The sequence below is a fragment of the Thalia democratica genome, chromosome 3, assembly GCF_965202585.1.
Source record: "Thalia democratica chromosome 3, ktThaDemo2.hap1.1, whole genome shotgun sequence".
Classification (NCBI taxonomy): Eukaryota; Metazoa; Chordata; class Thaliacea; order Salpida; family Salpidae; genus Thalia; species Thalia democratica.
In genome coordinates, this window is record NC_139167.1 from 21,759,709 (window position 1) to 21,785,925 (window position 26,217).

The window sequence follows — 26,217 nt, forward strand, 5'->3', positions numbered from 1 at the left end:
ATACATATCGAATAACCAAGATGACATAATGACTTAATAAGAACACATTTCGATGTAGAACAAATCTTTAGTCGTAAAAAACTATCCTGCGATTTATAGATCTTAAACAGCCTGAGTTTTGAAAAAACTCAAACAAGCCAAAGCCAACTAATGCTTTTGAAAAACTTTGAAACAAGAAGCTTGAGTTTTGAGTAGCATGTACCACTATAAATCAGGGTTTCCCAAACTCATTTTCATAATAGATGAACGAAATTTTTTCTCACATACCATTTTTATTAAACTACTACCCATAACTTATTGTCCCTTATAATTCACGCCTCCCTAGGGAAACCCTGAGCTGAATGGAATTTACAAATAAGATAATTAAATAAACGTTTCATTTTTCTATAAAGAAGCCTATGTTTATTATACACTAAAAGTTCAAAAATAAAAAGAATAAAAATACGCAATTAGTAAAAAACGAAAAGAAGTCTACTATTAAACTCTCTATTTTGAAGTTAATTTATGTCAGTTGATATTTAAAAAAAAGTTCAATCTTCTTTGTACATTAAAACAAAAATCTAAATGATTATCATTTACCACAAACAGGGTTGCCAAATGTTTTTGCCAAATTTTCTCCAGGTTTTCAAAGGTACACATTTTTGGGTCTATGTTAGTTTAATAAATAATAATTTTTTGATGATAACAATAACTTTACAATAGATTTTTTGTATAAAATCGAAAATTAACCATTTAACATGATAAAATTTTTAAAAAACCAGGCTTTTCCAGATTTTTTAGCCTAAATTGTCAAATTCCAGAGTTTTACAGATTTCCAGGTTTTTGGCAACCCTGCACAAATAAATACATTTTTATTTTTTATCTTCTTCTCTCCTCTCTTCTTGACCCCCTCTCCGCCGACCTTTTCTCCCTTTTCACTTCTCTCCTTTCTGTGGATCTCTCTCGTCTCTCTCGTTTCACCTCCCTTCTCTCGTTTGACCTGTCTCGTTTTACTTCCCTTCTCTCGTTTGACCTGTCTCGTTTCACCTCCCTTCTCTCGTTTGACTTAACTCGCATCTCCCGGTGCCTCTCTTCTCTTCTTTTTCTCCTCTCTTCAAACGAGCTCTCTCGCTTTACCTCCCTCCTCTTCTTCGCTTCGGGGGATTCACCTGAAGACCTCCTTCTCCTCGGAGGAAGATTCTCCTCGCTCCTTTTCTCTCGCAACTCCTCCCTTCTTTTCCTTCTGACGTCATCGCGGTCCCCGCCTCTGACGTCATCGGGCGATTTCTCCCACACGCGCTTGTACGCTCCCCTGCCCCCGTTTCGACTTTCTCCTCTCCTGCGGTCTTCCCTGCGACTTTCTCCTCTCCTGCTGCCAACTTTTTTGTTTTCCTCTTCCTCAGACGAGCTACTCGAGTCTTCTCCTGACGAGGAGGACGAGTCTTTCCCGCTCTTTCCCTTCTTCTCGCCTTGCTTCTTCTTCTGCAGCTTTTTCATCATCTCCTTGTCGTCTTCGGAGGAACTTTCCGAGCTTTCGGAGGAACTCTTCTCTTGCTTGATCTTCTTCCTTCCGTCTTCTTTTCCCGATTCTTCCTTCCTCTTTTCAACCTTCCTGCTTCTTCCGTCTTCTTCGCTTTCCGAGCTGGAAGAGTCTGAGCTCGACTCCTTCTTCCTCTTCCCCGCCGACTTTTTCTTCCTTCTCCTGTCCTCTTCGTCCTGTTCTTCTTCTGAGGAGCTGCTCGATTCCCGCTTCCTCTTCTTGCCGGCTGCCTTCTTCTTCTTTTTCTAAAAATATAATCAACTCTAGTTTCCAATACGACAAAAATTAAACTTCAAATTCAAAACCATATGATTCTAGCAGCTTTAATTTATTAAACGTGGCAAACTGTAACATTAAATTTATTTTTGCCGAGATGAAAAGTTCCAGTTGGTTTCGAAGGCAAACAAAACATTCGATTAAAATAACAATAAAATAAGTCAGCTAATTAATAAAAAAATTTATCTCACCGTTTTACGCTCATCTTCAGAACTTTCGTCGTCCGAGCTCGAAGAATCCTTTCTGCTCTTCTTCTTGCTTTTCTTTTTATTTGAAGACTTCTTCTTCTTGGACGACTTCTTCTTTCTCCTCTCCTCCTCCGAACTCGAACTTTCGCTGGAACTTTCGGAGGACGACGAAGAGCTGGAAGAGGAACTTTCGGAGGAACTTGAATCGTCAGAGGAACTTCCTGTGGAAATGTACCAATATAACAACTTTAAAGTTTTCATCTTTACAAGTAACTGTAAAAGGTTATGATTAATTGATCCCAGGTTTTTTGGCAACCTTGTACATTAAAAAAACAAGAAGAAATGTTTCAAATATGCTCTTTATTACTCATGCAGCTAAACAACTCTTGAATGTCGAACTTTTAAGCTAATACCACTTCCTGCTTGTTCAATCACTTTTAAATTTAATTATCAACGTTAAACAATAAAATATAAAGTTTGTTACAACCATCATTCGTTCAGTTTTTTACTTAAGCCAATGTCCTCAGTTTAACTTTACCTTGTAATAATAGTATTCAATTCCAGAACCACCTTATACTAATAACTCGCAAATTACAACTGTTGTACAAATATAACATAAACAAAGTATTGTTACCAAATGCAAAAATGCAAGCGAAAAAGCGTAGGTGCTATACATCATCATAAATAAAAACTATCAAGTTCTACATACCAAATAAAATAGACCCAATTTAAAAGAAAGTTAGTCTGCGTTTAATTATTACTCATCAATGAAGTCTTATTCGCTTGTTGTATGTCGCTATGTGCTCGACTTTAAAATGACGAAATACTATACTTTTCAAATATGAGTTCCAAAACAACATTCTACGATGGAATATTATCAACGACTTATAATTTTCAGCGCGCCTTAATCTAAATCACAACTACAACAATTATCAACTAATTTGGCTAAATTTAACTTAATATAGTCAATAAAGTTCTAACCCGCGGCGAGAGCCTTCAACTGTTCCCTCTGCAATTTCAGCTGCAATTTTTTCTGCGATTGCTGAAGATGCTCCCTCATTTGATCTGTCAGCTGACCCAACCCTATCGTCGTCAGGAAATTTATTGAAAATCTGACAGAGAAGATTGCGTGATTTAAGATTTATATTCTATATAATAAATCTTAAATCATATATAAATTATATATGAATTTCAAATATTATATAGAATATAAATTATATATATAATTTATTGGAAAAAAACAATTTTAAAAATACTGGTACATATGTTTCATAAAGCTTTAATTATAAGCCAGTTTAATTTAAAATAAAAAGCACTTTACTAAAAACGGTAATATACATATATATATATATATGTTAAAAATCACAAAGTGATTTTATTTTTATTTCATAAACATTCAAATTGTAATTGTATATTGTAATGTTATTTGATGGTTGTCAGGAAATTGAGTGAAAACCTGAAAGAGAAAACATTAATCAGTTAACATTTACGACCTATTTCAGTGTAATATTTACTAGCAACTATATAGAGTTTATTGTTGAACTAAATTGATAATAAATTTGTGATATAAATATAAATTATAATAACATTTCAAATGACATTAAACTACGGGAAACAAATGGAAAAAACTACAGGGTTGCCAAATGTTTTTGGAAAATTTTCTCGGGGTTTTCTAAATTTTCTCTATGTTTTTAAAAGTACACGTTTTGGGGTCTATTTTTAGTTTAAAGTTAAGTCAAGGTAAAAAACTGGTTAAGTAGTATAAAAACATTGAAAAGATACTGTAAAGCTACTTCGAATGTGTTTTTTAATGAATAAAACTTTGTTGATGACAAAAAAAATATTCATATGGTAGATTTTTTGCGTCTAATTAAAACTTTTCTACTTAAAATATAAATCTGTTTCAAATTCCTTGTTTTTCGTTTAAAATTTCAGGTTTTTCCAGGCTTCAAAGATTTTTGGCAACCCTGAAACTAGAACATTCAGTATAGACTACGAAAAAATACTTATTAAAAAGTAAATGACAGTAGTTAAATATGGATTGTTTCAAGTTAAATGCTCATACCTGTTTACTCACAATTATGGTATAGCTTACTTTTATCATGTAATTTAATTGATTTATAATTAATACTAATTTTATTTTCGCAAATACAACGTCGTTTCACCCTAAATTGGGTCTTCAGGCCTGCAAAACAAAAAAAAAGACAATGGATAAGTAAATAAATAAATAGTGCGAAAAAATTTATATAATTAAATTTATAAAATTTTCAAAAATAAATATACCTAATTTGATGCAATACTCTTCAAGTATACCTAATTTATAATTACCTAGCTTATGATTATTATAAATCCTGGTATTCTTAGTACTATGTCTTGGAAACAACCCACTAAATAACTAGCTCAAACATAGATAAAAGCAGTTAATGTGCTTTTAAAACTATTCAAAACTTAAATTATTGATTAAAAACTGAAAAATTTACCTTGTTTCTTTAAAAAACAGAATAAGAAAATAAATAAATTTTTAAAAAACCTCGTATCCTTGGGGTTATCCAAATAACAGAAAAAATAAAAAATAAATATATGGTTATAGTACCAACCTTGTATCCTTCGGATTGTCCCTGGGAAATATTCCTTCGAAGAACTGTGACATCGTGGGGTCCTGAAACCTTTTGTTCAGCTTCTCAATGCCCATGTACTCTGCCACCTCCTGCAGCAATATTTTCAGAAAAATCCTTCCGCTTGAGGTCGTGTGTTCCTCGGTTAACCGGACGTTAGCGAACACCGACCACGGGATGTTGTCTGAATGGATGAGGTGGGCGAAAAACTGCGAACAATTTCGTTTTATTGGTTATATTTATACAATTATTAGTTTATAGTGTTAATCTTGTTTTAAAATGTATTTTAGTTGTTGTTTCACTCAAACTATTATGTTTTAATTAAATTGTATCACGTTTTCGAACACAGACCATGGGATCTTGTCTGAGTGTATTAGATGAAAAGTTGTTGTTAATTATTAATTCAATTATAATTACTATATTCTTTAGACTGTAATAAAATATTGGCTCTATATATATATTTATTTGTGTTTTGTGGACCACGGAATGTTTTCTGGATGAGTTGAGCGAAAATTTAGTACTTTTACAAGTGTTTGAGATTGGCAAAAATAATTAACCTAATAGCTTTAAGCCGACGTATGAATTCATATCAAGAATAATAAAGGTCCGGTTGAGAAAATACCCAAAAATAGACAGTATGAGCAAACTGAACCTTTAAAGTAAGCTCACCAACATAAACTGGTCGCGCTACTTTTAGTGCAGCTCTTCAGTGCACACTTTAGTGCGCATATTGCTTTTAGTGTAAGTTAGTGGTAAAATAAAATTTATAACTTTGTATACTAAAAAATTTAGAAAAACTTATTTATATCAAACCTTGGCAACATTTCTCAATTTGTTGGTCTCCAGTCTGTGAATGACTTCGTGTACAACAAATACACATATTATACAAAAAAAAACTTACTTTTGCAACATTTCTCAATTTGTTGGTCTCCAATCTGTGAATGACTTCGTACTGCTTGCCGAAGAGAACTTCGAATCTTTCCATGTGCTCCCTTCTCAACTGGCAGAACCTTCCCGCAAGCAAACCGTAGAACTTCTCGTATGTTCGCTGTTGCGAGCAGCAATCCACTATCATCGCGAATATTTCCGGCTGTTGTATAAATTATATTTGTTGTTTGATGTTTGTATTTTAACTATATTATAAGATATTTTTATTTATATGTTCGTTGTTGACTGCAACAATCGACTATCGTGGCGATATCTCAGGCTGTTTGAATGTGATTTATTTATATTATTTTATACGATTTTTAGAACATATTTTAGTACACGCAGGGTTGCCAAAGGTTTTAAAGAAATTTATATTTTCTGAATTTTCTTAGCTTAAAATAAAAGTACAAGTTTTTGAGTCTAAGTTTAGGGTAAAAATATGTCTTAACTACTACTTAACTTTGAAATGTAAAGCTACTTTAAATATGTTTTAACAAAAAAAACTTGATAATAATAATAAAAATTATCTATACCATAGATTTTTTGTGTCAAATTTAAATTTAATCAATTTTTCATGTAAAATTCATTTAAAACTCCAGGTTTTTTTTTTGTTTGATTTCCAGTTTGTTTTTTCTAAATTTCTCAAATTCCAGGTATTTTAGCCAAGTTGTCATTTTCCAGGTATTTTGTGCTACTGAATTTAAAATAGCTTTTTTTTTACTAAGCTTGTAATTGATTTTATGATAGTTTGTTAAAAGTTCCTTGATGTGAATTGATAGCAAATTTCGGCTCTTTTAAATTGAGACGTAATAGTAAAAATTTTGTCAAGATCAAATAAAGGCAAAATTAAGGCTTTTTTACTCGATTTTTTTTTCTTAAATTATAATTTATACTATATACTGTTTTTTACTGCTGTAAAAATATTTGTAAAAGATATTAGTAATATGTTTATATAATTTATATATCGAGCAGTCAACTGTTTATACCACTTTATCAGAACTGTTGTCCGCATGTTTTCACTGGCCGTTTGAGCATTATTACTGTCATGAAAATATTTTAGGGTAAAACGGGTTTGTCACGTCGTAGTCAGGGTTGCCACTCATTTTTTCAAATTTTTTTCCTGATTTACAAAATTTCTTCCACGTTTTTAAAAGTACACATTTTTGGGTCTATTTTTAGTTTTAAGTTAATTTCTATTTAAGAAACTGTGTTAAGTATTATAAAAATATTGAAAAGATACTGTAAAGTTACTTTAAATGTGTTTTTTAATAAAAAGTTCTTTTGATGATGACAAAAAATCTTAACTATATGATAGGTTTTTTGTGTCAAGTCAAAATTTTACAACTGAAAATGTTAAAATTATTAAAAATTCCAGGTATTTTGATCAAAATACCAGGTTTTTTTCAGGTAATTTTTACCTAAATTGTCAAATTCCAGGTTTTTCCAGGTTTCCAGGTAAAGTGGCAACCCTGTGTAATACACGAATTAGGTATTAAACTATGGCTTTTGCACATTAAGTTTTCATCAAATTTATTATTGCAGCAAAATAAGCTGAAATATTTCCGGATGTGTGCAATTATGACGTCATTTAAATGTTTTAGAGTACAAAATTAAACATGTGGTTTTAACAGGTTAGACAAAGGAATGGATTCAAGTTGAGGATTCATGTATTAAAAATTGTTTATTGAAAAATTTATACAATTAATAAGTTTCACCGCGAACAGATTTTCAAAACTTATACATAGTTGTATTCAATAATCAACCAATAAAACATAATTAATTTTTAAATATCTTACATTTAATACTCAAATAAATAAATATATCTTACATAATCCTCATCGTTAATTGAAGATTGTATTTTCAGATAAATATAATTAAATAAAACAAACTAAATTAATTAAATATCTTACATAATCCTCATCGTTAAACTGCATTTTCATCATCTTGTGAGCGCACTCCTCAAACGTAAGTGAGGATTGTATGGTCAAATAAATATTTCTCCTCAGTGCGACTTGGTTCGTCGCAGTCATGTCCTGAATCTCCATCTTTTCTGTGAAAACAACATTTATATTTTATTTATATTATATTAATTTTATATTTATATTATATTTATATTATATTGACAGTTATTAGTTGACAAAAATCTCAAAATATTTACCATGTGTTAAATATACTGGTCTTCCATCTATTATATGAAAATTTCAATTAAATTTAATCATTACCTTATTGTCAACTGATATTAAGAATTTTGAGCGCGAACTAACAAAAATCTCCAGGTTTTATAACATCTTACATGGAGAAACTGAACGAATCAGTTAAACTTTAGTTTTTCAAAGTACTAAAAAACAAATATTTACATGGAAAATTTAAAAAAATAAATATTCTAAATTAGTTTAAAAAATAGACAAGCTTTTGATCTAAGTAACAACAATTTTAAAAGGATAACAGTATGAAGTTTGTGAGTTACTAAAATGCTGGAAAACCTGAACTGATCTAAAGTGGTACTTTAATGATAAAATATAAATAAAACAATTATTTTGTAGAAAAATTTTTTCGTATCAACCCTTAAATTTTGCAGTCCTTAAACCTTAAAATATACAAACAACCAGCTCGCACTATAATTAAAAAAGTTTCAATTTTTTTTTGTTTAATAAAATAAATTTAAAACAAACTTTCTTCATCTAAAATTGTATTTCAACAGCAAAATACAAACAAAACAATTATTTTTTGAAAAAAAAAAAAAACTTTCTTCTTCAAGAATGACGAAATTTTATTATGTTAAAACTACAAAATCAGTAAGTCTTTATATATATTAAAGTTATATTTAAAACAACATATAAACAAATATAAATAAAACAATTATTTTTCGAAAATAAATAAAAAACAAACTTTCTTCTTCTTCTTCGTCGCCCGAACTCGAATCCGAACTTGAGGAAGATGATCCTTCATCTTCTAAAAAATAATTAAACAAATATTAAATAAATATTTATATAAAAATTAAAATATTAAATAAATTATTTTAATTGCATTTTGTAAACCGAAGATAATTCATCATCGTCTAAAAAATAACTAAATAAATGTTTATACCATACATAAAAATATATAATCTGTACTATTGTTTACTTATATGATCCGATTTCGTCTGTAAAAACAAAATAAAATAAATATATATATATAAAAATTCGCCAACAATTTTAACATCAAACACCAAAAAGTTATACAGCTTGTATACTTAAAACTTTTATACTTATTTTAAAAAATAATAATAAATCATTGAGAAATATGATTAAGAAGACCCGTCATCATCTGTAAAAAAAATATTATCTTTTTTTATTATCATCATTAATTTTTGTTATTGTTCTTAATCCGTCTGTGCAAATGCATAAATCAAAATATTAAATAAACTATTTAAATTGTATTTTGTATAACGAAGATAATCATCGTCCTATGTGAAAATTGATAAATTAACTTATACAAGTATTGTAATGCTGTTCATGAAATTTCTATGCGTGGAAAACAAAATTTATATTTTTTTTACTATCAGAAGTTGTTATTATGCTAAATTTTACTTTATGTTAACTGTACAATATCGCACAATTAACATGGTAAATCGCAAAAAAATAAAATATAATACTTTCTGAATAAACACAAAACGAAAAATAAATTAAAATTTTATATCAATATATAAAACATATAATAAATTACTCTCTAAATTAAATACTTATCAAATAATCAAAACAGTATACAAAACAGTAAAATATATAAATATACAACTAGTAAGCTTGTAGTTAGTTGCACAAAAACACACAATTAATATTTACTAATCAAAACAACAAATCACCATCCGAAGAGCTCTCATCTCCCAATATCTCAGCTTTTATTCTCTCGTAGGATTTTTCATTCTCCTCAAAATCCGGATCGAAAATGAAAACGTTTTTGTTCGTTTCAAGCATTTGGGGCGTCACCTCGTTTACTTTTACCAAGTGGGTCACCTAAGATTAATAATAAATTACATATCGCTAGTTTAAAGTTTTTTTATTTGTTTCAAGCATTTTGGGCGTAACTCCATTTACTTTTACCAAGTGAGTAACCTAAAAACAACATCAATAAAACATTAAACTTTTTCCAGGATTTGAGGTGTTACTTCATTTACTTTTACGAAATGAGTAACCTTAAAATGTACTTAGTTGTTGAATATTTATTCTCATTTAATACTTATTTTTGGTTGTCTCTAAAATTTGTAGTGTAATATTGTTGACTTTTACTAAACGGGTTACCTTATAAAATATCAAAATAGTTTATATTGATTGCTTTCATGAATTTGGGGCGTAAAATCATTCATTTTCACTATTTGAGTTAACTCTTAAGTAAAAACAGGTTATTCAATAGTTTTTTTTTTTTTTGTTTCAAATGTTGATTGGATAAAACACATGAAGTTTAATAATTTGACTAAAATTATACCACTTATTCAGTTATTTACCTTTAGTGATTATAAAACATAACAACATAGAAATAATTTAAAAATGAATAATCAATTACTAACAACACCCGATTATAAAAATAATAAAACAATTTGAAACCTTTTTCTAATAAAGATTATGATATTAACTTCATAAGTAAACAGACATAAACTAAAACTTTATAATCTAATAATAATTAGACAAACAATATTATAATGTGTTTATGTTGTATTTTTAGTTTAATATATCATTTCAGAGTTCTCATTGTTGATAAAGTATGGAGCAACAAGGAGTTATTATTCAATATATACCAATAAACAATAATTTATTAAAATATTAATAAATAATTTCAACTTGATCTTATTGCAATTCTAAGATGTGCTCCTTCAAATATTACAACTAATTACATAAACAATAACTAAACTATTAAAAACTAAATACATAAACAAAATAAATATTAAACCAGTTGAAATATAACAAAAATTTATTTACCTGATCTTCCTCTAATTCAGAAATGTGTTCTTTCAAATCTTCGTGAATCATCGGGTGCTCCTTGAAATGATCCTGAAATTTTTTTTAAGTAATGCATAACAAATGAGATACGAACGAATTGAAAACCGATAATATATAAATGTATAATGATAATGTATAAAATTCTAAAGACTAGTTAAAAATAGACAATGAAAGCTTGTTTTTGCAAAATTTAATACTATATGTTTAAAAAGAAAATAATATTTTAAACTTTTAAACTAAATATTTTCAATTGCAAACTAGTACTTAAATAAATAATCAATTAAAATTTACCTATCCAATAGCAAACATAAGTCATTTTAAATATTTTTATATTTCTTTAATTTATTTACATTTTATTTCTAAATATATAAACATAATTTACCTTTCTTATAGCGAACATGACTTCGATCATGTACTGAACCCTCTTGTCAAGCGTTTGTTCGTGCAAAATATTCTTAAGTTGTTCGAACACTGAATTGAGTATTGTCGGCGAAACGTCGCTTAAAAACTGACCGGTTTCTTTCAACACACCGATGGCTACCTGTGGTGAAGGTTACTAAAATTCAGGTATAACTCTCACGTCTGTATACATAACAATTCTTTAAGACTCCATATATAAACTTAGAGTCTTTATGTTATTTTTGCCAATAGACACACTTATTTCATTATTAGATTAAAAAAATTGCTTCTGTTGGCAAAAGGCTTTAAAAATAAAGGTCTACAAAAGTATTTGCTATTGGTCTGTATAAATCTCACGTCACTATTAACGTATTAGCTTGCAAAACCTAAAAAATAAACTTAGAGTCTGCGATAAACATTAAAAAGTATAATATAAATTGTTATGCTGTAAAACTATACAACTAATTTAGATCTTTCGTCTTTATGTGTCAGTACAGGATGTTAATTTCCGTAGAATTGATGGCTTCTTGATGAAGTTCGACACTTTGAAGTCACTTCGAATTGTTGAGTTTATTTATATCAGGGTTGCCAAATGCTTTTAGAAAATTTTATCCAGGTTTTTAGAATTTTACTACTTAACATGTTAAAATTGTTAAAAATTTCAGTTTTTTTATAGATTTTCTAGACTAAATTTTTAAATTCTAGGTGTTTCTATATTTTTTGGCAACCTGTTATATACATACATCTTGCTTAATATGTTTTATATAAAATTTCAAATACTAACATTGAGACAAAATCTTAAGTTGCTAAAAAATAATTTTTCTGTGTGTAAAAAAGTGGTGACGTCACTAAACTTGGCAGAGTGTATTTCGTAACTCGATAAATAATTTTTGAACAAAAACAAACATTCTTTGATATTTTTTTACATAAGTCATCATTTAAAATGTATCAGTCAATTTAACTTTTTACCATAACAAATTTTTAGTATAAAAAGGGTTTTTATTTAATTACCAAACGATGAGTACGTTTAAGATTTTTTAATATTCTTTAAAACATTTACAGAGTTGCCAAAGGTTTTTTGTAAATTTCTTCTAGGTTTTCTGAAATTATTTCACGTTATTAAAAAGCAAGTTTCTCGGTCAATTTTTAGAATAAAATTAAACTTAACTTAAATAGCATACATATTGTAAAGATAATGTAAAACTACTTTAATTTAATGTTTTCTAATGTTACAAAAATTTCTAAATTTTATAATACATTTTTTGTATCTTATTGAAATTCTGTTACTTTAAATGAAAAATAGTTTAAAATTTCAGATTTTGCTTTTTTTTTTCGGCTAAATTGTCAAATTCCAGGTTTTTCCAAGATTTCAGGTTGTTTGGCAATCCTGTATTTAAAAAGATTATAGAAAGTAACCTATTTGAAAAATAATGACCACCTTAATATATATATATGATGTTTATTAAGTTTCACTTTATTGAAGCAAGTTTGAATTATAGAAAAATGTTGATTTAAATTCAAAACCATCAAACAAAATACATTCTGTCATAAATCAGTTACTTATTACATTTTATTTAAAATTATTAGCTGAAATATAAACACTTCAGATAACTTTACAAAACAATTTAAAGAACAAAATACAACATACTAATAAAAGTTAGTTAAGTTTTACACAGGCACGTATTTATCAATGAAAAAAAACTACGAAAAGTATGGTTACATGACAATTCACATTCGGACAACTCAAAATTTAAAGTACATTATCCCAAAATGTAATACAATTTAAAATAAAATATACATATGTAGATCTTACCAATATCTACAAGCAAGTTTTTCTTTTTCGCAAAACCTTCAATATTTTACAAGATACTTAAAAATTACTAAAAATAACTATGTTTTTTACTTTATTTAAGCCATATCTCAAAAATTATTTAATGTTTTGCAAAAAGAAAAAAATGGCTTGGAGATAATAATAGGACCTACATATATATATATTTTATATAGTTGACAAATATACACAACTATTTTAGCTGTGGCCCTTCCAATTTGTTTTTAATAATTTGAATTGTCCGAATTTGAATAGTCAGGCACCCGAAAAGTATAAAGTTTACAACATGTAAAAATTTATTTGCTGTTATTTTAATGATTTACACTTCTTAAATTAATTGTAAATAAAATTTTAGAATTATTAATAAGGAGCTGCAATTACTACAATAAATTTAGAAAGGCATATAATCAAAAGAAGTTAATTGGCATATAAGTCGTTTAAAATTTTTAACAAAATTTTGACTTTTATTAAATGCCAAGTCGTAATGAGTAAGGATTTTACAAATTTGACACGCTGTGGTGTCTTTAAAAAATTCTCTCTTTACATATAAACCTTCTCATAATACTAATCTTACTGTGTAGTTTATATTTTTGAAAGAAAAACATTTTTTGTGACAAAAACTTAATGACGTCACTAAGTTTGGCTCAGTACAATTCGTAGTTTGAGTTACAAATATTAAACAAAAAGTTTAACAAAAACAAATGACTTTTGATAAGTTTTTTTTTTACATGAAATAGAACTACTTGTCTAACTTGATCGATTTAAATTTCTTGTTTAAATGCGCAAATTACTTTTTTAATTCCACATAAAAACTTTAAACATGTTGACATTGTTCTTTAGTTATGTTTTTAACTACTCAAAAATCTGTTAGTGTGTAAAACAAAATATTTAATCAAATCAAACTTCTAGTTTAACTGTGGTAATTACAGCTTTTAATTCAACATAAAATAATAGAAGTATATTGACATATTTTTAATCTTTATTTTTAGGAGTTTCAAAAGTTAAAACTATCATAAAAAACTTAAATATAAAAACATGCCAATTTAATTCACAGCCATGAGAAAGATATTTTTCAGTTTATACTGATTTATTATATAACTTACAACCTTCCAACAACTCTTTATACTTAAAAAAGCATAATTTTTAGGCATTACAACAGGGGTCGGCAGGCATTTGGGGGTCGCGGGCCAAATTTCAAGTTTCCAAAATCTTCGCGGGCCACCGTTTTAGAATTAGTGATATTTGAATAATCTTTTGGCTTTAATTTTAGTCACATTAGAGATAGTTTTATTTTTATTCACTTTATTACTTTAAATGACTTTTAGCTACACATAGAATGCCTATTTAATATATAAATATCTATTTGAGTAGAGTTTACATTGTATATTTAAGTCGTAATAAAATATGTACTTTCTTAAACACTTAATAAGTTAAACTTGATAAAATATTTTTATTTTTTACTTTCAACCTAATGCTCTATAAAAACCAAGCTTGAAAAACATTTATGGGTCACTTTTATACATTTTTATATTATGAAACCACTTTTTCATATTAAAAAAAAATGTTAGTTTTTGAAAATAGTTTTTATGTCTTAAATAGTTTGCATTCTTTAGAAAACTCAGTAATTAAATGATTAAATAAAATTAATACCTATTTGTACTATAGATAAGCTAAATCAAATTTTTTAACATATTTAATGTTGGAATACTTTAATAAAATACCTTATAAGTAATTAATTAGTCTTTTACACGGTTGCCACTTTAAAAGCAAAAATGACTGAATTATATCAAAAGTTTACTAAAAGATAAAATAGCTAAAAACTTTCTGCTAATCAAGCTTAAATACATAACTAATATATCATTTTATAAAAAAGCACAATATCTAAATAGTCAAAAAAATTACAATTAGTAAACTACACTACAGTCATAAAAACTATTCCGAGCATTTGAAGATTTATTCAAAGTATTTGAAATAAAAGTTTCAAATACTCCAAAATTTTATAAAAAATTCTTAAACAGCTTCAACCTAGTCTAAATTTTATAATTTTTTTAAACAAGGCTGTTTGTTTGGCAACCCTGTTTAAAATCAAGTTTATAAAATAAAGAAATACCGAAGTTTATTTACAGTGAACCAATTATATAACTAAAAAAAATATTTTAATTCAGCTTTAACAAATGTATAAAAAATTATTAAGCTATTAAAGAATTTGAAAAACCTATTTTTTATTGAGCATTATAGCAATTCTTTATCTGCATTAAAACTTTGTATTTAAAAAGAGCAAATGTAAGTTATATGACGAGCTACAAGAACTATAATACGTTAGTTTCGAGTTGTTGCGAGAAACAAAAAAAAAATCGCTTATGTCAGTTTCAACAACGCACATGATTATTCAGTAACTACAGACTGATCAGAAAAAACTATTAAGGCAAGTCATAAGGTAGCAAAATTAATTACTAAAAAAAGATATCGTTTAGAGTTGAAAACTTATTTAAATAGTTTGTGATGGGGTTAGTAAAATATTTTTGTTTATTTCTTCAATTTCAACAAGAAGTCGTGTTTAGGAAATGTCTGAAGATTATAAAGCCGCATAAACAAAATAAGGACTTAAATCAATCTGTTAAGATGTTAGAACTGATACAACAGATATTGTTCATTTTAGAATTTTTATTACAGGTGTTTTACTAATTTTGTCATTTTAGAAGAATTTCTAGGTTTAGTTCCAATACAAAGCACAACAATAGGTAAAGACATTTTAAAAGCAAAAGTGCAATGGACCAATAAAATTTTTTTTTAAATACAACATTTTGCTTCTAATTTTAGTATATAACTAAGTTAAAGTTAAAAAAACGTCTTAAATAATTAAGAAAAATTTATAAAATACTGTTAAGCTACTTTAAGTGTGTTTTTGAACAAAAAATATTTATATGGTAGATTTTTGTATCAGTCAAATCGAATTTTCATTACTTTACATGTAAAAATTGTTTAACATTCCAGGTTTTTTTTTTTTTTGATAATTCTCAAATTCAAGGCTTCTATAGGTTCTATAGATTAAGAATAAATTGTCAAATTCCAAGCTTTTCCGGGATTTTTTGGCAACACTAATTGTTCAGACTTTTATGTATACAATTAATATAAAAAATAGTTCAAATTATATCAGCTGCAAGACTTAAAATTTAAAACATATTTTAATTTAAACCAACACTGTGCATTGAACATAACGTACATCATTAATTTAATTTACCACTCTTTAAAGCAAAAAAAGTCAGTCCAAGTGACCAAAACTAGCCTGATATTTTAGCATACAAAAAGAAATTCAAGCCAAAAACTGAAAAATGACTAAACTGGCCTGAGATTTGAAGTCTTCAAATAGTCATAATCTGAGTGTGTGACAATTTTTATTTATTTATTTGATCGAATTTGAACTATTTTGATTAAAAATGTACGAACTCAATAAATTACCATTTTTCAATCTAGTTTGTATTAAATAGGTAGTTACAAAAAACAGCAACTGTTTATATTAAACGCATAAAAATTAACTTATTTAGTCAATAAAAATTGTTTAAAAAATCAAAAAGTATACCTAACAAAAACTTTTTTAATTTATGTAATATATACTGTTTTAAATGTGTCTGTACACACTTAGATAATACATGTAGAAACAATAATGTTAGAAAATTATGCTTAAACTAAATTTTATCTCGTTAAGTATTAAAAAAAGTGGTTTAAAATATAAGCATATTTGATCAATGGTGTGCATAAGAATTAATATAAGATGCAAAGAAATCTTCTAAAATATCAAAGGTGTCAAAACCAAAAAAAAGTTAACCTTATTTCTTGTTATTGTTATTATGTTATTTTTAATATTTTTTTGCACACTAGTATATAACATTTAGTAACAAAACATCTGTAATAGAAATTTAGGTACAAAAAACGTGTTAAAAAACTAAACTGTAAAGAAATAACATTTTAGTTAATTACTGTTCTTACTTTTGTATAAAACGGAAAACATTTGCATTTAGTTTTTACAAATAGCTATAACTATTTTACTAATTCAACGCAATTTTTACACTCTTTTTTTAAGAAAAAGATTTGCTGTTGTAAGAAGAAATTTAAAATGAGAAAAAAACCTGGTGCAATCCTAACCTGTCTTTTTCATATTTTAAGCTAAATCAGTAAAGTCTTTTAATTGTTTTTAAGTATTTTACAGGAACTTAAAACTAAATCAATCGAACAAATTTAACTTAAAATATATTTTTGCTCAGCGGGCCACATTTACGTGGTTGCGGGCCGCAAAATTTTCTTTCGCGGGCCGCATTCCATTTAAAAAAATAACGTGCTCGCGGGCCGCAGATTTATCCTTCGCGGGCCGCAGTTTGCCGACCCCTGCATTACAACTATATAAACTTTAGCTGTTTCTACCAAAAGTTTAACATTTTTTTAAGATGTTAAAGAAATAATTTTATTTTCAAACTATCACGAGTCATTTTTAAATATTTATAACATACATTTATAATATTCAACTGAACAAAATTACAAAACTCTATGTAATAAATAATATATAGGTTTTGAAAAATATTATCAAATTGGCATAACAAACAGAGCTTTTTTTCAACAATGTCAATAATTCTTTTAGAAGAAATTTAAAATCTGGTAAAACAAGTACATCCATAAACCCAAACTTTAAAAATCTAGAATGTTTCAAATTAACTGGTTGAAATAATACAGAATATAGATTAATAAACGTTCTATACAAACTAACTTATGTTTTAATGTTTTTTAATAAATTAAAAGAGTATTACCCAGGGTTAGTTTTAAACCTTATTTGAAACCCCTTGAAACTATTATTAATTAAAATAATATATAATATATCAGGGGAGTAGCGTGGGGAGGGACGCTGGCGCATGCGTGCCACCCAAAAAAAAAGAAATAAAATGCAATATCTTTATCCTTTATTGTTTATTTTTTCTGCTTAATTTGCCTTTTTTCAACTATGTTTATCTAGTATTCAAAAAGTTAAAAAAAATTTTGAATACCAATTATTGACAAGTTAGGGAAATTACCCAGTATACTGATTCGGTGCGTAAGTGCAAATGCGCACCGATGTTGATGAAAAACTCCATAATGAAAAATTTTATAACTTCATTAAATTCATAAGAATTTACACTCAAACAGCACGCAACTAGTTAGTGCACCGCAGTAGTATAACCTTATGACAGATTTTTTTACAAGGACATATGCTAACATTTTGTCAACAAGCCATGAAGCTAAACCTGTTTTATAGTGATAATGATTCAAGAATAAACAAATTGTAGTAAAAATAGCAATAAACAACTGCTAATAAAATAAAAATAAATTGATAATAAGAATGAAAATATAAACAAAATAATTCAAAAGAAAAATAACAAAAAACAGAAAAAAATAAAATAATAAATTAAAATAAATAATAAACAAACATTTCATACTGTGATTACAGTTTTAATCTTACTATACAAAAAGTATTGTTTAAACTATCTAAACTTAAAATTTTTATTAAAAGTAGTTACTTTTTTTAATAAGATGAGAAACAAATCAAACTTTGTTATTCTATCAGGCATAAAGTTTAAAAATTAAACAATTTTTGTAGCAAGTTATTTTAAAATTTCTTTAGTCACATAATGAATTAATTTATAGCAACTTGTAAAACAAAATTTTTACAATCAATTTTTAGTCTAAAAGACATAATAGTTTAATTTTGAATTTAAATTTATTTAGTTTTAAATCAAATTTTGAATGGTACTTAAAAAAAAATTCTTTCTACCACTGTTTGTAGTATTTAAAAAATGCTATTCCCTAAAGATCTTAGAAAAACTGATTTTAAGATAAGTGAAAAGTTATATTTCCTGTGAATTATAAAAGCATTGAAAATGTTGACCTTAAAAAATTTATCTTTTAAACATTTTGTTTTGTATCAAGAACATTTAGTAAAATCTTTTCACACACTCAGGATAAATCAGGATTTTATGAAGTTTTGGAAAACTTTAGTATGTCTCAGTAAAATCAGGATAACTGTTTCAAGTATTTTTAAGCTTAGGCTGACTAAGGATAGATTTGTTTTTTTTAACTCAGGGTAGATTTAGTGGTTTTAAAACTTTGTTATAAAGCCTAATTTCTATAAGTTTAAAAATAATAAAAAAATTCTTTAAAATTGTAGTAAATATTTTTTTAAATTTTTTTTAATAAAATTTTTATTTATTTTAATTATCTAAATTCATAAGTAAACTTTTTTTCTTGTAATGTAAGGAACATTTTCTAAAATTTGAAGAAGATTGCTTCAAAAATGAAGTAGAAGATAGATTTTTAGTAATTTTTAAATTTCCGAGAAAATTGACCCCGAAAAATTTGCGGCCCAAAAGTTTTAATTAGGGGATTTTTTGAGAAAAAATTTGCGCACCCCCTGACCAAAATACCACGCTACGCCACTGTAACATATATAATTAAATAATACAAAACATAGCTTAATAAGATTAATAAAGGATGTACACAAATTAATTTTTGTTTTCAAATTTTTGAAAGATTTACACTATTCCATGGTCACTTTTAAACTTTTAAAACTTAAAAAAAAATAAATCAGATATAAGAATTACACTGACCCAACGTTAGTTTTAAAAATTATCTAAAACCCCTCAAATCACCTTTAGCTCAATCTAACTATTACATCGATATTGAAACATTTATAACTCCCCTCTATATCAAATTATTTAATTGAAAATTAAACAGTGACCAATTAATCTTTTTTTTCTCTCTAAAGGTTTCGAAAAGAAGTATACTAGCCAAAGGACACATTTTAAATATTCTAAAACAATCTTAAACCCCTGAACTAAAAACTAATTGAAAATTAAACAAACCTCGACGGAGTCCTCAGTGGGATTGGAGAGGAGTATGAGCAGTATTTCAAATATCAATGTTTCGTGAATAACTTTCTGGTTTACCAGGTGGCCTATGAACTGGCAGGCGTGCAAGCATTCGCTCTGTTGAAATATATATTTGTTTAAAAATACTACAATTAATTTAGTTATTTAAATGCAGTCAACTGAAAAATATCAAAATTATTAAAAATCTCATATGTAGTTATCTAAAATCTAACTTTTACAAAATATGAATGTAAACACTGATTTTGTTGAAAAAAAATTTAAATTATTCAATTAAGTATTAAACAAACTTTTATATATTAAATTTAAACTTTTCAAACTGAAAAAACAAGCTCAACTGACAAGCTTTCATGAATTCACTTGGACGTTGTTATAAAATTTTATATTTATTAAATACAGATAACTGTTTGTATTCAAAACAGCACAAACCGGCAATAACAAATCAAATATCAAAAATATTTATGTTCATCATTTAATATGCAATCTTTAAATGCATAGTCATTTACTTGCAGAGTGACACTATTAAAAAAAATGTTAAACTGCGTTCTTAATACTAGTTTTTTAATTAAAACTAATGATCAAAAGCTTTTTTTTTTTCCTCTGAAAGTTTGCTTGGACTATAATTGGTTAAAAGTGAATGTTAAATTATTTGAACTTATTCTATAACTAAATTAAATTAAAATTCAACCCAAACCTTCTGCTTTCTCCTGAAAGTCTGCTTGAACTTGTTGGCGAGACGCTTGGCAATGAGCTCTCCGTTCTGCGGGAACCTGGGGTTGATGAAGGAGACGAGAGCCGCGTACACGTGAGTGAACGTGGGTGAGGCGTTCTGCGCCGTTAACAGGGAGACCGCTAACAATCCTCTGTTTGAAAAGTTATTTTAGAAATTTAGTTATTTATTAATCTAATAATTTAGCTATATTTATTAGAAGAAGTATTTGAGAATAATGTGTGGAGTATTTTTTTATATAAAAGTGAGCGCCGCGTACACGTGCGTGAACGTTGGCGAGGCGTTCTGCGCTGTTAACAGGGATACTGCAAGTAGACCTCTGTAAGAAAAGTTTTTTATTACTATTTTGTACAAACATTTTAATACTGCTTTGCTTATAACTCTCTGCAGGGATCTTATGCAATTGATTTAAAAATTTATAAAACTTGTACAAGTGTGAATGATGGTCTGTACCTCTATTGGAAAATGCTTAGTTTTAGTTAGTTATATAGTTGTTTAATTTTATTAGGTATTGTATAAATGTATAAACATTTTATACTAAATTATTTTTTATGTGAACGTGGGTGAGGCGTTCTGCGCTGTTAACAGGGAGACTGCTAACAATCCTCTGTTTGAAAAGTTATTATTTTATGTTTTTTATGCAAACATTTTATATAAAGTTTTATCAGTATTCATCAGGATCTTATTTTCATAAGGGACCGTTTTAGGAGAAATTTAAAAACAATAACCATTTATCAGACATTGTCATTTTCTATTTAATTATACATTTAATTTTTTTGTAATTAATTATTGCCCCCTGATAGTAAGTATCACCCCAATATTGTCCACATTGGGAAACTCTGATATATATGTATATGTACAGTAAATGTTACTTTATTTAAAACTTTTACATGTAACATGACAGTATTCTTCTTTAATAAACACCCTTAACAAAGATAATGATGTTGTTTTTAGTATTTACAAATTTATTTATTCAAATATGTTTTGTAAGTTATGTTTAATTCATATACAAACGGCCCGTCACATGTTTATAAAAAACAGCGACTAATTTCACCACACAACATTTTTTTTGAGTAATTTGAAAACAAAATGGCTTTTAAAAACTCCATAAAACTCTTACACTCACAAAAATTTTTAAATACTTCTGTGTACAGCTCAGGAAAAATGAAATAAATATTCTCCATAAACTTATTGATTTGAAGAGTGGATAAAATTAACAGTTAGACAGAATTCTACAATCAGCTAGACTTAAATAAAGTGGTAATGAACAAACACTTACCTTATAAAATTCAAAATTAATTAAAGAACACACAACTTACTTTATTGAAAATGTTCGCTTTTGAAACAAAATTCTAAAATTCTTAATTTTTTTATTTACTTTTGTAAAAATTTTATACAAACACTTACCTTCCCCTGACAACATTTTCTTTCAGTAGTTCGAACACAATTGCGTTTATGTTGGATATGTTGACTTTGTTAACAAGACCGTTGATGCTTTTCTTCAGCGCTTCCCAGCTTATCCTCTGGTATTCCTTGCTGTTTTGGTTAAAATATACATTGAAAATTTAACTTTTTTTTTTATTACATATGGTATTGTTATACTTTTTTTTTTATTCAGTGCTCTTTTTTTATTTTTTTTTATAAGTACTTGTTTCAAGCCTCATTTCAAAAGCTTAAAAATATTTATATAATGAATTTGAAAATTACAAAAATATTTTTACATAATAAATACAACTGAAACATCAATAAAAAACTATCAAATTTTTCAATACATAAAAATTTCAATTATAAAATACTGAATAATATTTATCTGCTTTAATTTTTTGCTAACAAATGTGTAAAAAAAATTACATTATAAAAGTTTAAATAATTAAAAAAAAATCTATTAAATTTTAACAACAAAAAAGTAAATTATTGTTATCTATTATTGCATCATCCTTAACCTTTCGGGAGGTATGTAAGTGCCACATAAATTGTAATAAACAATTATATAGTTATTATTATTATATATACTATAATAAATATATATAACAAATATAATTATCAACCTGCTCTTATCAGTTATTTGTTGCTGCATCATCCGCAACCTAGCAGGAGGAATGTACGCGCCACCCGTCTTTATCGTGAACTTGTCTTCGGCCTTCCTCTTCCTGATCGGCGGCGATGGCTCCTTGTTGACCACTTGCGTGACAACCGACTTGATCGCGTTGGCAGGCATCTCATCCTCTGAGCTTTCCTCTGTTTATGGGGAAAGTAAAGTTGTAGAATGTTTACATAAGCATATTAATGTTTGTTTATACTATTATATGTGTTTAAAAAACATATATTATAGTTTTTTTCACATTTAAAAAGATTTTGTTTAGAAATCTGAAAGTTGAAAATTTTCAAATTTAAATTTTATTTTTAAGTTTGCGAAAACATGCTTTATTTTGTAACTTTTTTTAATAAACCTCCTTCTGCTTGGTTAGTAGAAAACTTGCAAGATAATGATTTAATATTTTAAATATCAATTTAATATTTATATATGTGAAGCATAAAAATATGATTACTTAAGGTGAGTAGTTGTATTCAATGTAAATGTATAGAACAAAACTGCTTTTTTTACTATTTTTGTTTACTTGTTTTAATTATCAAAATTTATTGATAATCACATCTACAAAGCTTTATTCTGTTTGTTGATAGAAATGCTTTAGAATATTTACTATACTATCTAAACAATGTCAGAAAATGTTTAAAACAAAAGACTAAAATACAAATTCCTCTGCAGAACTTTAGCTGGGTCAGCCAGAGGTTTTAGAAAATTTCAAAGTAACTAAAGTTATTCTGAATGTGTGACAACTCTGGAAAACTAAACTTTAAATGACTAGCTTGAATTTAAGTTTTATATGAAATGGTATTTATAAGAAAAAACTTTTTACTAAGAATTTTTTTTATTGATATCAAATAACACCTGGGGCTGACTCTTTTTTCACCATAACTTCATATAAATTAACTTCATATAAAATTGAAAAAAACTCTAAACAAATTTAAAATCAATACTTTAGAATACACAAGATTCTATGATTCGCATTTTGAAAACCTTATAAAAAATTTGCTAGAACTTTTCCTTACCAAATTTTTACCTGGGGTGTAGCTTCCATACATGTCTCATAAAACAAACAGCTTTAAAACTTGAGTATAAATTATTTAGAAAAACCTACTAAAGTACTTTTATATTTTTTATAAGCTTTATATAATTATTGCAATTGTTTACCTTAATTTAATTTTTTTTAATTGTGGCTTCAATATAAACCAATTTAAATATATAGAAACATAGAAGAGAATAAAATAACATAAAAAACTTCAAGTGTTGGAAGCAAAATAAGTTAGCAAATTTTTTTTTTAACATTTGAAACCTAATTATTCAATGTTTTTTTTAGAAACATTTAAAGCATTCACTTAATATTTCATAAAAATTTTAAATTATTACCAAGGCTTAAGAAAAATTTAAGTACAATTCTACCAATAAATGAATTAAAGAAATTTGCAGCAATTATTACCATGGGTGGAGTCTTTTATAACTGTGGCTTCCATATGAAACAATTTGAATTTAAAAAACAATAAAATTTCCAAGTAGTACAACATTTTATAATAGGACAACTATAAAAGAAATATTTTATAAATGTTACTTAGAAGTTTCACAACACTTTTAATAAACCTCTACAGTACTTATACTTAGATAAGTATTTTCAATTATTACATTTAATTGTTTTTTTTTTTTCTTAACATTAGCTTTCATATAAATCAATTCATATTAAATTAACACAGAAGTTCATAAGTAGAACAAAATTTTATGCAGAACAGTTAAAAATAATCAAAAATGATCAATATATTTAATAAATTAAAAAATAATAAATGCTTACAAAAATATTATCATCAACCATTTACCTGGGGTGAGTTCCTTCTTAAATGTGGCTTTAAGTTTACAACAAAAAATATAAAAGTTTAAAAATAAACAAGTCTCAGATTCTTTTTAACTTAATACAAAAAATAATTTAGAAATATTTTTACTATGAGTTATTTACATTGGGTTAGTCTTCCATATACCAATTAAAATAGTATTAGCACTAATATTTATCAATAGTGTTTTTATAAAATGATTTACCTGGAGTGGGCTCCTTTTTAACTGTGGCTGCCGTATAGAACAAAACAATTGACATAAAAAATTTAAGGTGGTGAAAGTATAATATCGTACAAAACAAAAATTAATTACAAGTATTTATAATATTCTATTTTATTATAATTTATTACCAAGGCTAAGGACAAATTAAAAGTTCACCTTCATTTATAAATGATTTAAAATTAATATAAAATAATAATTATTACTTATCTGGGGAGGGCTCCTTTTTAACTGTGGCTGCTGTATAGAACAAAATAATTAACACAAATAATTTAAAGAGGTGAAAGTATAATAAAGTATAAAACAAAAATTTATTACAAATGATATAAATTATTACCAAGGCTTAGGACAAACTTAAAGTTCACCTTTATTTATAAATGAATTAAAATCAATATAAAATAAAAACTATTATTTACCTGGGGTGGGCTCCTTCTTAACCGTGGCTTCCATGTCTCTCTGCTTCTTGGACTTGGGGCTCTTCTTTCTCTTCTGCTGCTTCTCCACCTGCTGGACCTTCTGCTCCTCATTTAAAGAAGAAGATCCGCTTGATGAGGAGCTTGAACTGGAAGATCCTGATGATGAGCTCGAACTCGAGTTGCTGCTGGAACTGCTCATTTTTTGTTTTAAATAAAAAGTTTCTGCAAAAATAAAAACTTTTTTTAAATAAAGAGCTTTCTAGTATGAAAAAGTGAAGCATTAGTATGACCGAAGTGAGAGAATCTTTGAAAATATTTAGTTTTTGAAAAAAAATCATAAAATTACATAAAAACTTGTTAAATAACTTAAAAATAAAAAACTATAAATGTATAAACAATTATATATGTAACTTTGCTGATGTAACTACTCATTTTAAGTTAAAAAATAAAAAGTTTTTGTTTTCAAATATTGTGCTTACACGGATAGTTTAAATTGTAACTAGAAAAAATAGTAAAAATAAAAATAATATTATAATAATAAACTAAATGCTAGAAAATGGATATAATGAGTTGCTCCTGGAGTAATGTCAACCTAAAACCTAGAATAAAAAATATAGCTTTTATGTAGAATTTATAAGCTTTACTTACTATTTATTAATGTCAAATAAAACAGTAACTCTGTTTTATTAACATATCTCTTATGTACAACTTTTTAATCTTAATTTTAATATGACCTTAAACTTTTTTCACTTTATAACTTTTCAGAAAAATCTTCAGCTCATTATACATACAACAAATAAAAATATACAAAACAAATGGCTTAAATAATGAAGTTATACTTTAATTTCATACAAGTAACAAAAAGTAGTTTTTAAGCAGTGTTTAATTTAACACACTTTGATTCTACATGCTTTAAATTAAAGTGAAGTTTAAAAAAATATACAACTAAAAATAAATTTCTTACATTTTAAATCACAGTTGCTGTAGATGTAATCATAATCTTGAATAATATTTGTAACTAAATTAAATTTAAAAGTATAAGTAGTTATCTCTAATTGTTTATTCAAAATATCTAAACATAAAATAAAGTTGAACAAAATCAAAAGTAACTAAACTAAACAATTTTTTTAAACTTGCTAATGCACAATAAAATTTGAAGATTTTTTCAACTATACCATTTTACTAGAAATGAGATTCTGACTAGACTATCAAAAAAATTAATTTTGACAATTAAAATTGCTGTGTTACTTTTTAAAGTTACCTTTGAAAACACAGATCA

At 26.6% G+C, this 26,217-nt stretch overlaps 1 protein-coding gene across 1 annotated transcript; it reads right to left on the reverse strand.

Moving 5' to 3' along the window:
- Positions 1-447: 447 nt before the first annotated feature.
- On the reverse strand, positions 448-25,153 carry LOC145831891 (pre-mRNA-splicing factor CWC22 homolog). The gene is made up of 15 exons (XM_082939244.1): positions 24,939-25,153; positions 22,412-22,601; positions 21,771-21,899; positions 20,328-20,496; positions 19,610-19,732; positions 10,881-11,039; positions 10,478-10,549; positions 9,367-9,517; positions 8,415-8,477; positions 7,436-7,575; positions 5,500-5,688; positions 4,581-4,807; positions 2,965-3,095; positions 1,987-2,204; positions 448-1,764 (listed from the first exon to the last, which is right to left on the reverse strand). The coding sequence occupies exons 1-15, from the start codon at positions 25,135-25,137 to the stop codon at positions 859-861; spliced, it is 3,066 nt and encodes a 1,021-aa protein (XP_082795370.1). The 5' UTR covers positions 25,138-25,153; the 3' UTR covers positions 448-858.
- Positions 25,154-26,217: the final 1,064 nt, after the last annotated feature.

Excerpts from the sequence above, each read along its gene's own strand:
- LOC145831891 (XM_082939244.1), bottom strand. The coding sequence starts at position 25,137 with ATGAGCAGTTCCAGCAGCAACTCGAGTTCGAGCTCATCATCAGGATCT. Across the intron at positions 8,478-9,366 it reads AGATGAGAGCTCTTCGGATG|AAGATGAAGGATCATCTTCC; the intron begins GTGATTTGTTGT and ends ATTATTTTTTAG. Across the intron at positions 5,689-7,435 it reads AGTTTAACGATGAGGATTAT|CCGGAAATATTCGCGATGAT; the intron begins GTAAGATATTTA and ends TTTATACAACAG.